The sequence below is a fragment of the Thalassophryne amazonica genome, chromosome 12 (genome assembly GCF_902500255.1).
Source record: "Thalassophryne amazonica chromosome 12, fThaAma1.1, whole genome shotgun sequence".
Classification (NCBI taxonomy): Eukaryota; Metazoa; Chordata; class Actinopteri; order Batrachoidiformes; family Batrachoididae; genus Thalassophryne; species Thalassophryne amazonica.
The window spans coordinates 74,285,169-74,300,738 of NC_047114.1; the positions used below are offsets into that span (position 1 = coordinate 74,285,169).

At 39.5% G+C, this 15,570-nt stretch overlaps 1 protein-coding gene across 2 annotated transcripts in view; it reads right to left on the reverse strand.

Annotated features, from left to right (window-relative positions):
• Positions 1–1,434: 1,434 nt before the first annotated feature.
• rb1cc1 (RB1-inducible coiled-coil 1) overlaps positions 1,435–15,570 on the reverse strand; it is a 37,238-nt gene continuing 23,102 nt past the window's right edge. For both annotated transcript variants that reach the window (XM_034182357.1, XM_034182358.1), the window contains 9 exons: positions 14,910–15,087; positions 13,661–13,769; positions 8,175–8,451; positions 3,934–3,985; positions 3,776–3,823; positions 3,455–3,513; positions 3,185–3,312; positions 2,862–2,932; positions 1,435–2,333 (listed from right to left, as the gene is read on the reverse strand). In XM_034182357.1, coding sequence (XP_034038248.1) covers positions 2,256–2,333; positions 2,862–2,932; positions 3,185–3,312; positions 3,455–3,513; positions 3,776–3,823; positions 3,934–3,985; positions 8,175–8,451; positions 13,661–13,769; positions 14,910–15,087 — 1,000 coding nt within the window. In that variant the 3' untranslated portion in view covers positions 1,435–2,255. The remainder of the gene's footprint in view (positions 2,334–2,861; positions 2,933–3,184; positions 3,313–3,454; positions 3,514–3,775; positions 3,824–3,933; positions 3,986–8,174; positions 8,452–13,660; positions 13,770–14,909; positions 15,088–15,570) is intronic.

Here is a 15,570-nt window from a genome sequence, read left to right on the forward strand (position 1 = left end):
CTGCTATGCTCCCCGCTGTGAACTGGGAAAGTGATGTTGGTGGGCTTCCTTCTCCATGAGGGCCGCGTTGTTCTTGGGACCCAATTTGAAGCCCTTTTGAAGTCTGTTTCCTGCAGCATGGTGCCAACATTAATTTTTCCACAAAAGGAAAAATGCTAAATCAAATGAATATACTATACAGTTATTCCACGATGACTTCTAAATCCCCTAGAATTTTTTTTTAAATGTTATTTTATTATGTATGTTCTAAAAGACACAGCAGGGAATTTTCATCCACAATAACATGCTAATAATAAAATGGTCTTTAGTGAGTTGATGGAGAATCTTGCTTTAAAAATATTAGGTTATTCCTCATCTAAATGTGTTGTTAACTGATTGTAGGCACAGCTAACTCAAAACTTGGCTTTGATAACTGCTAATCCACAGATTGCCAACTTTTATTATGCTAAACCATTAAAAATGTTAAGTCGATACTACAGCCATACATTTAGCTTTGGCTTTTTTAAAAATGATTATTATTGGCTGTAAAACCCTGAAAATCAGACCTAAAGTGCTGAACTTTTCATTTGTTGGAGCGTAAAACCGTTCGTTCCCAAAAAAGGTCTTGGTAATCAAGATCATATGATGGCCAAGGTGTATGTAATTAAATCAAGTTAAATTTTTAATTAAATAGTAACTAACATTGAACACAGTTTATTCAAAACCGAGAAAGTAGTAAACCATAAGAATTAAGAAATTTAAAAACCCATGGAAAATAATTTTAATCTAATTAAAGCATTAAATTCAGCTTGAGCTCCTGCTCCTCCATCTCCTTGAGGTGATGTTTGTTGTGTTTGCGCGACATGTTGATTTTACTTATAGGGCTGCTGTATAATCTTGCGAGGAACAAACGCATAATTCAGTTGTTTAGTAATGTTTCTCTTGAAATTAATTTTTTTTAAAAAGTTGATGACTTAGAAGTTAGTGGATCCAAATTTAGTGGACACTAATTGATTTGCTAAACAGCTTTCAAAGTTAGCTGAAAAAGTCAGCCTTGTTCATTAGCTGATTTGTGACAAACACTAGTTTTTAATGGTGCATTCCACTGTACCCAGAGAAAACAGAGAGAGAAATAAGTAGCTCAGACTTAAGAGTGCAATGGAATGAATGGCCACTGAAGTTGGAAACTCGGGTAAGAGCCGTTAAGACCGAGGCCGTCGATATGATGTCAAAATAATACGGAAGCGCACACAGTGAGTGGTAAGCAGAATAACCTTTTCATTAATTTTTAATTCTAAGCGGTGTTTGACGGTGTTTAAATGTATCTAACAGGTCCGAGTGTGAATTGGGGACCTTGGTGGTGTTCTGAGTATGGCAGCGGCTCACAAACATGACAAACCCCCTCCAAAAACTGAGACAACGTTCAGGTAGCAGTCACTGAAACAATAAAATATGTTTGGGATCAATCCTTTATTGTTTCAAAACTCTATCTTTTACAATACAGTAATTTATTGTTAAATGTGCGAATCAATGGATATTGTACAATGTCTTCCGATAATGATACACAGTCACAAAGTATTCTTTTCTACATATCGATATTCTATGATAGTGAGAAGTTTGTGCTGATATTTACTTAGTTCTGACAGCTCAATGACTTCCCTTTTTAAAACAAACAAACAAATAAAGCATTGTTTTTGAAAGTGCATTTCAAGGATTGCAAAGTCGACTGTTTCTGTCAGCCGACCGTAATATACACTCCAGTACTGACTGTTCATGTGAGTAACAAACAGCATTAACTACATTTCCAACTACAACATTTATCTGGAGAAGTAAATCAAACAAAATGTCATTATGCATGCTATTAACATTCCTCCGTAAACATTATCATAAATGTATTTTTATTTCAGTGTGCTGATAATGACATTTTCCACAAAAAAAAAGAACTTATGCTGATAATGAGAATTAATATTTAACATCCAAATTTTGTATATTACACACAGGTCGAATGGCGTAACGCCGCAGCGCATAGGGCCATGCCCTAACTACATTATTCGCATTTGGTCCTCATTACCAAATCTGGGTTTGAAGGAAGAAAAAAAAAAATTTAACAAAATAAAATAAATGTAGTGGTAACAGGTGGGTGTGAACACAAAGTTAAAACAGCATGATGGTGACTGAAGTCTTTTCATTTTTATGTTCTTTCAATTTTCAAGTTATGAATTATAGTCTTTTGAAAAATGTAATATAAATATACATTTTGGGTCATTACTTGGCTATTAGACTTTTCTGTTCCATGGAACAGCTTTCACTCTGTAGAACTTGGTTCCTAAAGGAACCTTGAACCTGTTCTGGGCCTGGAGATGAAAACAAGAAGAGAGAGTTTGGTAAGACAACAGAAGATCTGAACACATCTCAATAAAACAGTGTCACTGAAAATGACACAGCCTACTCTTTTTTTTTTTCAGAATGCCATCAAAGCTGGATCATACAACACCACCAGAAGCACAGATCTCTGCCCACCGCATCCAGACGAATTATTTGATCGGCATGATTTTATGCAGATTGGTAGACAACTGTTGAAACATCTCCAATTCTTTAAATTTCAGGATTAGAATCTGGGCCCAAACTGGCCATAATGACGTCCTACCTTTTGTATGTTTAAGTAAGTCTGAACAATACCATGCGAGTTATGTGGGTGAATATGATGATAAATCCACACACCCATGGAATTGTATTCAATACTCTGCTCCCACCTCAAGGCATTCGAGCCTACTGCAATTATCATGAACGTAAGGGGGTAACAAAACAAAACTCCAAGATCACACTTTGTCCACACAGGTGTAACCAAACAGGTTATGTGGAACTACAGGTAGATGAAATACCTTTTTTGCCTGGCAATACTCCTTCTCCATCACCTTTCCAAGTACCCATGGCCGCCGTGACGTCCCTGATGCTGCACAACAAAACAAAACTCATTGAACATCTAGAAACAGAAATAACGGATGGCAGTGTGTGAAACGTAAAGCTCAAAATTATAGAACATAAAATCCTCGTGATCTGAACAGAACGGGAACACGTGTCTGAAATCCATTTTCACCTGACTTATGAAAAACAGTCATCCAACAAACACACTTTAGTAATTCTCAGAATAATGGCAAACACACCCTACTCATCACAGTGGCCACAGTTTTGGGCTAAAGCTGACCTGGTTTGAGGTCCAGCGCAGCGAGAGACTCTGAGTGCAGGAAGTAGAGGGTGGGGCCGACTGTGAACAGCACATAGTTATCATGCCTTTCATCCAGGATGATCAGAACCAAATCACCCACCTGGAAACTGAGACAAAAGAGAACAGTGGCGATGACAACAAGATTGCTAACAAAAAATAAAAGGCATCATGTGCACAATTTTAGCCACATTTCATAATAGAGACAAACTCTACGCCAACACAAAGAAGGCTCATTTCACATATACTTACTCTCTGATGGCGATTTTGTCTGAATGCCGAGATGAGACAGAAGACATACTTTGAGACATCTACAAAGAAAATTAAGGTCATTTTAAGGAGGAAGAAAATATCAACAACAAATTACTCTGGAGGGAAAAGATTTGTCTTCCCACCAAGCCATTAAAAACCATTCCGCTAACTTTTAAAGTAAATTTAACACAATCAGAGGTGTGTTACACATTCAGTCCATTTATCCCCACTGAGCTTTGGCTTCATGAGTCAAAATTTTACTCTTTGATGCTACTGCCACCTGGTGGATGAGATGTATCATAGCACATAGTGATGACTGACCAGTCTTTGACTGAGGCGCTTGTTTTCTTCTTCCTTCATGTGCAAAGTCTGCAAGAGATGATTTGTTATGATTACACATTGAGGTACACACGAATAAAAAAACTACTTCAGCTATCAAACTGAATCGTGCTGTGACATTGAAATAGTTCGTTATTTACCCTCTCCAGTAAGAGTATCCGCTGTTTCTCTTCTGACATCAAGAGGGTATCGCTGCAAAAGTAAATAATCTTGCTGAGAATTGTACAATGGAACACATCAACAAAACTGTACTTATTATGTACTAGGGTGGGAATCTCACTCAACAAAAATATAAACGCAACACTTTTGGTTTTGCTCCCATTTTGTATGAGATTAACTCAATGATCTAAAACTTTTTCCACATATACAATACCACCCTTTCCCTCAAATACTGTGCACAAACCAGTCTAAATCTGTGATAGTGAGCACTTCTCCTTTGCTGAGATAATCCATCCCACCTCACAGGTGTGCCATATCAAGATGCTGATTAGACACCATGATTAGTGCACAGGTGTGCCTTAGACTGCCCACAATAAAAGGCCACTCTGAACGGTGCAGTTTTGTTTTATTGGGGGGGGGATACCAGTCAGTATCTGGTGTGACCACCATTTGCCTCATGCAGTGCAACACATCTCCTTCGCATCATCCATGAAGAGAACACCTCTCCAACGTGCCAAACGGCAGCAAATGTGAGCATTTGCCCACTCAAATCGGTTACGACGACGAACTGGAGTCAGGTCGAGACCCCGATGAGGATGACGAGTATGCAGATGAGCTTCCCTGAGACAGTTTCTGACAGTTTGTGCAGAAATTCTTTGGTTATGCAAACCGATTGTTCCAGCAGCTGTCCGAGTGGCTGGTCTCAGACGATCATGGAGGTGAACATGCTGGATGTGGAGGTCCTGGGCTGGTGTGGTTACACGTGGTCTGCGGTTGTGAGGCTGGTTGGATGTACTGCCAAATTCTCTGAAACGCCTTTGGAGATGGCTTATGGTAGAGAAATGAACATTCAATACACGAGCAACAGTTCTGGTTGACATTCCTGCTGTCAGCATGCCAATTGCACGCTCCTTCAAATCTTGCGACATCTGTGGCATTGTGCTGTGTGATAAAACTGCACCTTTCAGAGTGGCCTTTTATTGTGGGCAGTCTAAGGCACACCTGTGCACTAATCATGGTGTCTAATCAGCATCTTGATATGGCACACCTGTGAGGTGGGATGGATTATCTCAGCAAAGAAGAAGTGCTCACTATCACAGATTTAGACTGGTTTGTGAACAATATTTGAGAGAAATGGTGATATTGTATATGTGGAAAAAGTTTTAGATCTTTGAGTTCATCTCATACAAAATGGGAGCAAAACCAAAAGTGTTGCGTTTATATTTTTGTTGAGTATATGTGTAATGATCCATAATTAATTTTCTTCCAGTACATTATTTAACAGCTCAGCCATATTTGTACCTGTGTAGCTCTCAGTCACTGGTTCTAAGTTATAAAGCCTAGGGGGGTTATTGCCCCCAGACCCTGCTGCTTCACCCATCTGTGTAACTGTGGGCTCATGTATGACCAACTCCTCTGGATTATTATCACTCCAGCAAATTAAAAGGTGAAACATTTATATGCATGATATAGTGATGCACGTAAACACTGACTTGCGCTGCACTAATGCACTGTGCACTTGTGTCACAGTAATTAAAACAGGAATGTACAATGTGATAATGGCAGAACTTTGTTGCACTACTCATTGCTGACAATCAGAAAATCTGGCATCTGTTCTCATCTGGTGGAGCAACACACGTTATTTTCCTTTTAACTGCCCGTTGGTTCAACAGGAAGGGCTATGGGTGCAAAGCATGTATTAAAAGCATAAACATATATTAAAAGGGTCACAAGTGCTCAGCCCTGTAACTGATTTGTTTGTTCTGTGGTATGTCCTACTTATGAAAACACATACAGCACATCTCCATGTGCCATCTCTGAGAGATGATGGACAAACAGGTTTACATACAGTGCATCTAGAAAATATTCACAGTACTTCACTTTTTCCACATTTTATGTTACAGCCTTATTACAAAATAGAGTAAATTCATCGTTTCCCTCAAAATTCTCCTCACAACACCCCATAACGACAACATGGAAAATGTTTTTTTTTATTTTTGCAAATTTATTAAAAAACAAAATAAGAACACACATGTACATACGTATTCACACCCTTTGCTCAATACTTTGTTGATTCACTTTTGGCAGCGAGTACAGCCTCAAGTCTTCATGAACCACAAACTTGGTGCACCTATCTTTGGACAGTTTTGTCCATTCCTCTTTGCAGCACTTCTCAAGCTCCATCAGGTTGGACGGGGAGTGTGAGTGCACCGCCATTTTCAGATCTCTCCAGAGATGTTCAATAGGGTTCAGGTCTGGGCTCTGGCTGGGCCACTCAAGGACATTCAAAGTTGTCCTGAAGCCACTCCTTTGATATCTTGGCTGTGTGCTTAGGGTCACTGTCCTGCTGAACGATGAACCATCGCCCCAGTCTGAGGTCAAGAGCACTCTGGAGCAGGTTTTCATCCAGGATGTCTCTGTACATTGCTGCATTCATCTTTCCCTCAATCCTGACTAGTCTCCCAGTTCCTGCTGCTGAAAAACATCCCAACACCTGCCACCACCATGCTTCACTGTAGGGATGGTGCCTGGTTTCCTGCAAACATGACGCCTGGCATTCACACCAAAGAGTTCAATCTTTGTCTCATCAGACCAGAAAATTTTGTTTCTCCTGGTCTGAGAGTCCTTCAGGTGCCTTTTGACAAACTCCAGGTGGGCTGCCATGTGCCTTTTAATAAGGAGTGGCTTCTGTCTGGACACTCTACCATAAAGGCCTGATTGGTGAATTTCTGCAGAGCTGGTTATCCTCCTGGAAGGTTCTCCTCTCTCCACAGAGGAATGCTGGAGCACTGACAAAGTGACCATCAGGTTCTTGGTCACCTCCTAAGGTTCTTCTCCACCAATCACTCAGTTTCATTTCCATTTACAGATGATGGAGGCCACTGTGCTCAGTGGGACCTTCAAAGCAACAGAAAAGTTTCTGTACCCTTCCCCAGATTTGTGCTTTGAGACAATCCTGTCTCAGAGGTCTACAGACAATTCCTTTGATTTCATGCTTGGTTTGTGCTCTGACATGCACTGTCAACTGTAGGACCCTATATGTAGATAGGTGTGTGTCTTTCCAAATCATGTCCAATCAATTGAATTTACCCCAGATGGACTCCAATTAAGCTGTAGGAACATCAAGGATAATGAGTGGAAACAGGATGCACCTGAGCTCAATTTTGAGCTTCATGACAAAGGCTGTGAATACTTATGTGCGTGTGATTTCTTAAGTTTTTTTTTTTAATAAATTTGAAAAAATAAAATAAAAATTTTCAACATCATTATGCGGTATTGTGTGGGGGAAAAAGCCATCTGCCAACAACTGGAGTCCAGCAAACACTACGGCACATTTTGTATGAACATAGCTTTTGAAATAATGTAATAATTCAAGTTTGTGACAATTTCCTGTGAGTGAGCTATGACGAACAAAGATTTACTCTTTATAAAGATTTTCACTTGCGTAGTTAAAAAAATACATTCTACTAACATTTGAAGGTGATGTGTTTGAGTGTTGCATAAAGAAAAACATGCTGCGATTATTTATTGTTAACCATGCATTAGTGCAGTATGGCAAAAACATTGTTGGAAGTTTGTACACGTCAGTGGCATTCCCACTGGAATTATATCAGGCACACACTGCAGTGACTTGTTTGTTGGATTTCTGCAGTACCCCAGTTTCTATTATCAATTTTAGGAACTGCTAGAAACCTGACTTACTGCAGCTGGATTTCTGCTAAAGACACCAGATTTCTCAGCTGTTCGATTTGATACCTTTCTGATTCGAAAGGTAACTTTATGTGCATGTGCAAAATAAATCAAAACAAGGAAAAAATACTGTTACTCTGAAAGAAGCACACAGAGATTTGGCATACAGAGATTATTTTTCTTACCTGGTGCCCTTTTTTAAGTCCAACAAATCTAATTTATGGCACCTTCCAGCCTGATGGCTAGCTGCAAAAATATGCTCACAGTGACATAAAAAAAGGGAACAGTATGTGATGCCCCAATAACGGCATGTTGTCCTCAATGTCTGAACTTAAAAAAAAATGAAATATAGCGCAGAATGTGGTAAACTGAGTAATTTATAAAATGTGTTTGGAAGTCATAATGAGTCCTCTAAATAACCTCATTTCCTTTTGTACACACAAAGTTACAGATAAAGTGGGGAAGAGAATTTAAAAATAAAGCCAAATAATTTTGTTTCTGAGAGATGACAGTTGCTCTAATATCTGCTTACTGGACGGTGACCATGCTTGCTTCCACTGCGGGATCCACGTGTTCGTCATCTCGAATGGCTGCCACAGAGGCCAGCCTGTCAACATCATACAGAATCTCAGAGGAACAGGCTGCAGCACCGGGCAGCACTGCAGCCGATGCTCCTCCATCTGCGCCGCTCTGAGTGAAGAAAGTGGAGGAGACCAGCGCAGTGCTGCGCAGGTGGTTCAGCTCTTCTTCCAAGTGTTTCTTCTCCTGCATGACACTAGCACGGTCTTCAGACAGAGTCTCTATCAGAGCTGTAACACAGTAACAAATTTAAAAAGATAAAAATACAACATGGGAAAACATTAAACCTCAAACTTAGCGCTGACTTTTCTTTCAATGCATTAAGACAAAGAAGCAATGATGGTGGCAGTTTGACATGCTCGTCATGCCAACAACTGACACTGAAGTTCATACGAACAATTACAGTAGTGTTCAGAATAATAGTAGTGCTATGTGACTAAAAAGATTAATCCAGGTTTTGAATATATTTCTTATTGTTACATGGGAAACAAGGTACCAGTAGATTCAGTAGATTCTCACAAATCCAACAAGACCAAGCATTCATGATATGCACACTCTTAAGGCTAGGAAATTGGGCTATTAGTGTAAAAAAAAAAAAAAAAAAGTAGAAAAGGGGGTGTTCACAATAATAGTAGCATCTGCTGTTGACGCTACAAACTCAAAACTATTATGTTCAAACTGCTTTTTTAGCAATCCTGTGAATCACTAAACTAGTATTTAGTTGTATAACCAGTTTTTCATGATTTCTTCACATCTGCAAGGCATTAATTTTGTTGGTTTGAAACCAATATTTTGCTTGTTTACTAGTGTGCTTGGGGTCATTGTCTTGTTGAAACACCCATTTCAAGGCCATGTCCTCTTCAGCATAAGGCAACATGACCTCTTCAAGTATTCTGACATATCCAAACTGATCCATGATACCTGGTATGCGATATAAAGCCCAACACCATAGTAGGAGAAACATGCCCATATCATGATGCTTGCACCACCATGCTTCACTGTCTTCACTGTGAACTGTGGCTTGAATTCAGAGTTTGGGGGTTGTCTCACAAACTGTCTGCGGCCCTTGGACCCAAAAAGAACAATTTTACTCTCATCAGTCCACAAAATATTCCTCCATTTCTCTTTAGGCCAGTTGATGTGTTCTTTGGCAAATTGTAACCTCTTCTGCACATGTCTTTTATTTAACAGAGGGACTTTGTGGGGGATTCTTGCAAATAAATTAGCTTCACACTGGCGTCTTCTAACTGTCACAGCACTTACAGGTAACTCCAGACTGTCTTTGATTATCCTGGAGCTGATCAGTGGGTGAGCCTTTGCCATTCTGGTTATTCTTCTATCCATTTTGATGGTTGTTTTCCCATTTTCTGCCACACGTCTCTGTTTTTTTTCTTCTCCATTTTAAAGCATTGGAGCTCATCGTAGATGAACAGCCCATAATTTTTTGCACTTGTGTATACGTTTTCCCCTTTCCAATCAACTTTTTATTCAAACTACGCTGTTCTTCTGAACAATGTCTTGAACGTCCCATTTTCCTCAGGCTTTCAAAGAGAAAAGCATGTTCAACAGGTGCTGGCTTCATCCTTAAATAGGGGACACCTGATTCACACCTGTTTGTTCCACAAAATTGACGAACTCACTGACTGAATGCCACACTACTATTATTGTGAACACCCCCTTTTCTATGTGTTTTGCTAATAGCCCAATTTCATAGCCTTAAGAGTGTGCATATCATGAATGATTTGTGAGAATCTACTGAATCTACTGGTACCTTGTTTCCCATGTAACAATAAGAAATATACTCAAAACCTGGATGAATCTTTTTAGTCACATAATCAATCAATCAATCAATCAACTTTTTTTTTTATATAGCGCCAAATCACAACAAACAGTTGCCCCAAGGCGCTTTATATTGTAAGGCAAGGCCATACAATAATTATGAAAAACCCCAATGGTCAAAACGACCCCCTGTGAGCAAGCACTTGGCAACAGTGGGAAGGAAAAACTCCCTCTTAACAGGAAGAAACCTCCAGCATAACCAGGCTCAGGGAGGGGCAGTCTTCTGCTGAGACTGGTTGGGGCTGAGGGAAATAACCAGGAAAAAGACATGCTGTGGAGGGGGGCAGAGATCGATCACCAATGATTAAATGCGGAGTGATGCATACAGAGCAAAAAGAGAAAGAAACAGTGCATCATGGGAACCCCCCCACAGTCTACGTCTAAAGCAGCATAACCAAGGGATAGTCCAGGGTCACCCGATCCAGCCCTAACTATAAGCCTTAGCGAAAAGGAAAGTTTTAAGCCTAATCTTAAAAGTAGAGAGGGTATCTGTCTCCCTGATCTGAATTGGGAGCTGGTTCCACAGGAGAGGAGCCTGAAAGCTGAAGGCTCTGCCTCCCATTCTACTCTTACAAACCCTAGGAACTACAAGTAAGCCTGCAGTCTGAGAGCGAAGCGCTCTATTAGGGTGATATGGTACTACGAGGTCCCTAAGATAAGATGGGACCTGATTATTCAAAACCTTATAAGTAAGAAGAAGAATTTTAAATTCTATTCTAGAATTAACAGGAAGCCAATGAAGAGAGGCCAACACGGGTGAGATATGCTCTCTCCTGCTAGTCCCCGTCAGTACTCTAGCTGCAGCATTTTGAATTAACTGAAGGCTTTTTAGGGAACTTTTAGGACAACCTGATAATAAAGAATTACAATAGTCCAGCCTAGAGGAAATAAATGCATGAATTAGTTTTTCAGCATCACTCTGAGACAAGACCTTTCTGATTTTAGAGATATTGCGTAAATGCAAAAAGGCAGTCCTACATATTTGTTTAATATGCGCTTTGAATGACATATCCTGATCAAAAATGACTCCAAGATTTCTCACAGTATTACTAGAGGTCAGGGAAATGCCATCCAGAGTAAAGATCTGGTTAGACACCATGCTTCTAAGATTTGTGGGGCCAAGTACAATAACTTCAGTTTTATCTGAGTTTAAAAGCAGGAAATTAGAGGTCATCCATGTCTTTATGTCTGTAAGACAATCCTGCAGTTTAGCTAATTGGTGTGTGTCCTCTGGCTTCATGGATAGATAAAGCTGGGTATCATCTGCGTAACAATGAAAATTTAAGCAATACCGTCTAATAATACTGCCTAAGGGAAGCATGTATAAAGTGAATAAAATTGGTCCTAGCACAGAACCTTGTGGAACTCCATAATTAACTTTAGTCTGTGAAGAAGATTCCCCATGTACATGAACAAACTGTAATCTATTAAACAAATATGATTCAAACCACCGCAGCGCAGTGCCTTTAATACCTATGACATGCTCTAATCTCTGTAATAAAATTTTATGGTCAACAGTATCAAAAGCAGCACTGAGGTCCAACAGAACAAGCACAGAGATAAGTCCACTGTCCGAAGCCATAAGAAGATCATTTGTAACCTTCACTAATGCTGTTTCTGTACTATGATGAATTCTAAAACCTGACTGAACCTCTTCAAATAGACCATTCCTCTGCAGGTGATCAGTTAGCTGTTTTACAACTACCCTCTCAAGAATCTTTGAGAGAAAAGTAAGGTTGGAGATTGGCCTATAATTAGCTAAAATAGCTGGGTCAAGTGATGGCTTTTTAAGTAATGGTTTAATTACTGCCACCTTAAAAGCCTGTGGTACATAGCCAACTAACAAAGATAAGTTGATCATATTTAAGATTGAAGCATTAAATAATGGTAGGACTTCCTTGAGCAGCCTGGCAGGAATGGGGTCTAATAAACATGTTGATGGTTTGGATGAAGTAACTAATGAAAATAACTCAGACAGAACAACCGGAGAGAAAGAGTCTAACCAAATACCGGCATCACTGAAAGCAGCCAAAGATAACGATACATCTTTGGGATGGTTATGAGTAATTTTTTCTCTAATAGTCAAAATTTTGTTAGCAAAGAAAGTCATGAAGTCATTACTAGTTAAAGTTAATGGAATACTCAGCTCAATAGAGCTCTGACTCTTTGTCAGCCTGGCTACAGTGCTGAAAAAAAACCTGGGGTTGTTCTTATTTTCTTCAATTAGTGATGAGTAGAAAGATGTCCTAGCTTTACGGAGGGCTTTTTTATAGAGCAACAAACTCTTTTTCCAGGCTAAGTGAAGATCTTCTAAATTAGTGAGACGCCATTTCCTCTCCAACTTACGGGTTATCTGCTTTAAGCTACGAGTTTGTGAGTTATACCACGGAGTCAAACACTTCTGATTTAAAGCTCTCTTTTTCAGAGGAGCTACAGCATCCAAAGTTGTCTTCAATGAGGATGTAAAACTATTGACGAGATACTCTAACTCCCTTACAGAGTTTAGGTAGCTACTCTGCTCTGTGTTGGTATATGACAATAGAGAACATAAAGAAGGAATCATATCCTTAAACCTAGTTACAGCGCTTTCTGAAAGACTTCTAGTGTAATGAAACTTATTCCCCACTGCAGGGTAGTCCATCAGGGTAAATGTAAATGTTATTAAAAAATGATCAGACAGAAGGGAGTTTTCAGGGAATACTGTTAAGTCTTCTATTTCCATACCATAAGTCAAAACAAGATCTAAGATATGATTAAAGTGGTGGGTGGACTCATTTACTTTTTGAGCAAAGCCAATAGAGTCTAATAATAGATTAAATGCAGTGTTGAGGCTGTCATTCTCAGCATCTGTGTGGATGTTAAAATCGCCCACTATAAGTATCTTATCTGAGCTAAGCACTAAGTCAGACAGAAGGTCTGAAAATTCACAGAGAAACTCACAGTAACGACCAGGTGGACGATAGATAATAACAAATAAAACTGGTTTTTGGGACTTCCAATTTGGATGGAAAAGACTAAGAGACAAGCTTTCAAATGAATTAAAGCTCTGTCTAGGTTTTTGATTAATTAATAAGCTGGAATGGAAGATTGCTGCTAATCCTCCGCCCCGGCCCGTACTACGAGCATTCTGACAGTTAGTGTGACTCGGGGGTGTTGACTCATTTAAACTAACATATTCATCCTGCTGTAACCAGGTTTCTGTTAGGCAGAATAAATCAATACGTTGATCAATTATTATATCATTTACCAACAAGGACTTAGAAGAGAGAGACCTAATGTTTAATAGACCACATTTAACTGTTTTAGTCTGTGGTGCAGTTGAAGGTGCTATATTATTTTTTCTTTTTGAATTTTTTTGCTTAAATAGATTTTTGCTGGTTATTGGTGGTCTGGAAGCAGGCACCGTCTCTACGGGGATGGGGCAATGAGGGGATGGCAGGGGGAGAGAAGCTGCAGAGAGGTGTATAAGACCACAGCTCTGCCTCCTGGTCCCAACACATAACACTACTATTATTCCGAACACTACTGTATATACATACATACAGCATCTGACATCAAATGTATAAACACAGCTGGTTTAAACTGTAGAATGGCACCAACCTTTGTCCTTCTCCTGCTGCTGAGTAACTTTCTGCAGCTTCTCTCTGAGCTCACTGATGATCTGTTCCTTTTTCAGCTTCTCTCTGGTTAGAACAGTGTTGAAATTTGTCTAGAGATGAAATAGTAACAAGAGTTGTTGTGGTAATAATAATAATAAAAATAGAAACTACATGAGTTTCAGATGTGAAATGAGTACAGCCTGAATAATATATGGGTTGGCCAATAATATCAGCCGATATGAGCCTTTCACAAACATAAAACTATTGGTTATTTTTGATGATATGAAAACTCTTATTTTACCAAATTGATAATGCAGATAAACACTTTGTTGGAAATGGTGTCATTACATAGTCTGTCCAGCACATGACACTCTGACAGCATTGTTTACAATGTAGATGAGCATGGCTGGAACCCCCATCACTCCTTGGTCACATTCACTACAAGAGACAGAGGAAAAGTGACCAGCTGCCATTCCTTTTCAGTTAGAGTGGGCATTTTACATTGACAAGAGACAAGTGGTCACTATGCTGCCAAAATAGACAAGAATAGCATTTCTTTGTCATAAGGGTTTGCTAATGAATAATGAAAGGAATCATTATTATTTTGTATGTCTGTAGTGGCAGATATATTGGCAACTTTTTTATTTATTTGTTTTGTTACTCCCTAATGTCTGTATCAGCCCCCAAAAATCCATATCGATCTGGCTCAAGAAATGAGCAAGTCGGTACAGAGAATGTCTTCGGGTGGAAGGAGTCCCATTATTTGCTAATTAAAAATAAAAAAATAAAAAATAAAAATGCAGATTTTTATGACCAGAAAACCTTAAAGTACAGGCTACTACTTTGTGCCTCTATTTTCAGAATGCATAATTACACAAACTACACATAAGGACTTGTTAATAAAAATCATAAATTTTCCTCCAGTTTTCTTTAGCCTAGTTAGGGGATGGATACATAAACATTTCAAAGTCCCTGAATATACATCTTGGAATTAATTTACCTGTGTCACGTTCAGTTATGATTTACATTACTGGTTCTGTGCACAGAAAAAGTAACATGACTTAACTGCTGTAATCACGAATATATAGAGATAGAAAAGGCTTCCTGACAGGCTGAAAGTTTGGTATCTGCTCAGCTACACAGGTTTGACATTAAATTCCAGCTGGTAAGGCAAAACATGGGTTCAAAGGAAATTCACACACATGGTAACATCAGCCCACTTTATTCTACTTCTCAAATTAAACACAAACCTGCTGTTCTGCAATTAGTGACGTCTTCAGTGTCTGAATCTCCTCGTTCTTCTTCTTCTCCAGGATCTCTATCAGGGAGTCTCTCTCCTGTTGCAGCCGCTCTTGTAGAGCTGAATCTAGAGACAGAGGTGCACCAGCATCTGCAAGCTCCTCAGTGTGCAGCGACAACACTTCATCCCTGAAAAGTGTGAAGTGAAACTTAAATTTTGGCACATAAAAAAAAATACTAAGTGTTTATTCTCTATTAACCGTACATTAGATGTTTACCATATACAATCCTGGATCTTCTTGTGCCGTGTTCACACCGGGCGCGACGCGAGTGACTGCAGCCACAGGTTGCCATGTAATCCTTATGTAAGGACGCGTTTTGGCGCCAAACCGCGCAGCGCGACGCAATGGACGCGAGTGAAGCCATTTTGAGCGTTTTGCGCGATATTGCGTCGCCTCACGTTGCTTTGCCCTCCTCCCCAAGTTCAAAAATCTGAACTTTTTCGTCTCATCGCGCCGCGATGACCAATCAGGGACTGAATATGTAGTGACGTGGAGATGTCTGGAGTTTGACTTAAGATGTGAACATGTCCTGTCTCTGGTAGCAGCCTGTGAGCAGGACTTATGTCTCTTTTGTCCTTTATTTCACAATCATGACAGATGTCTCTTTTGT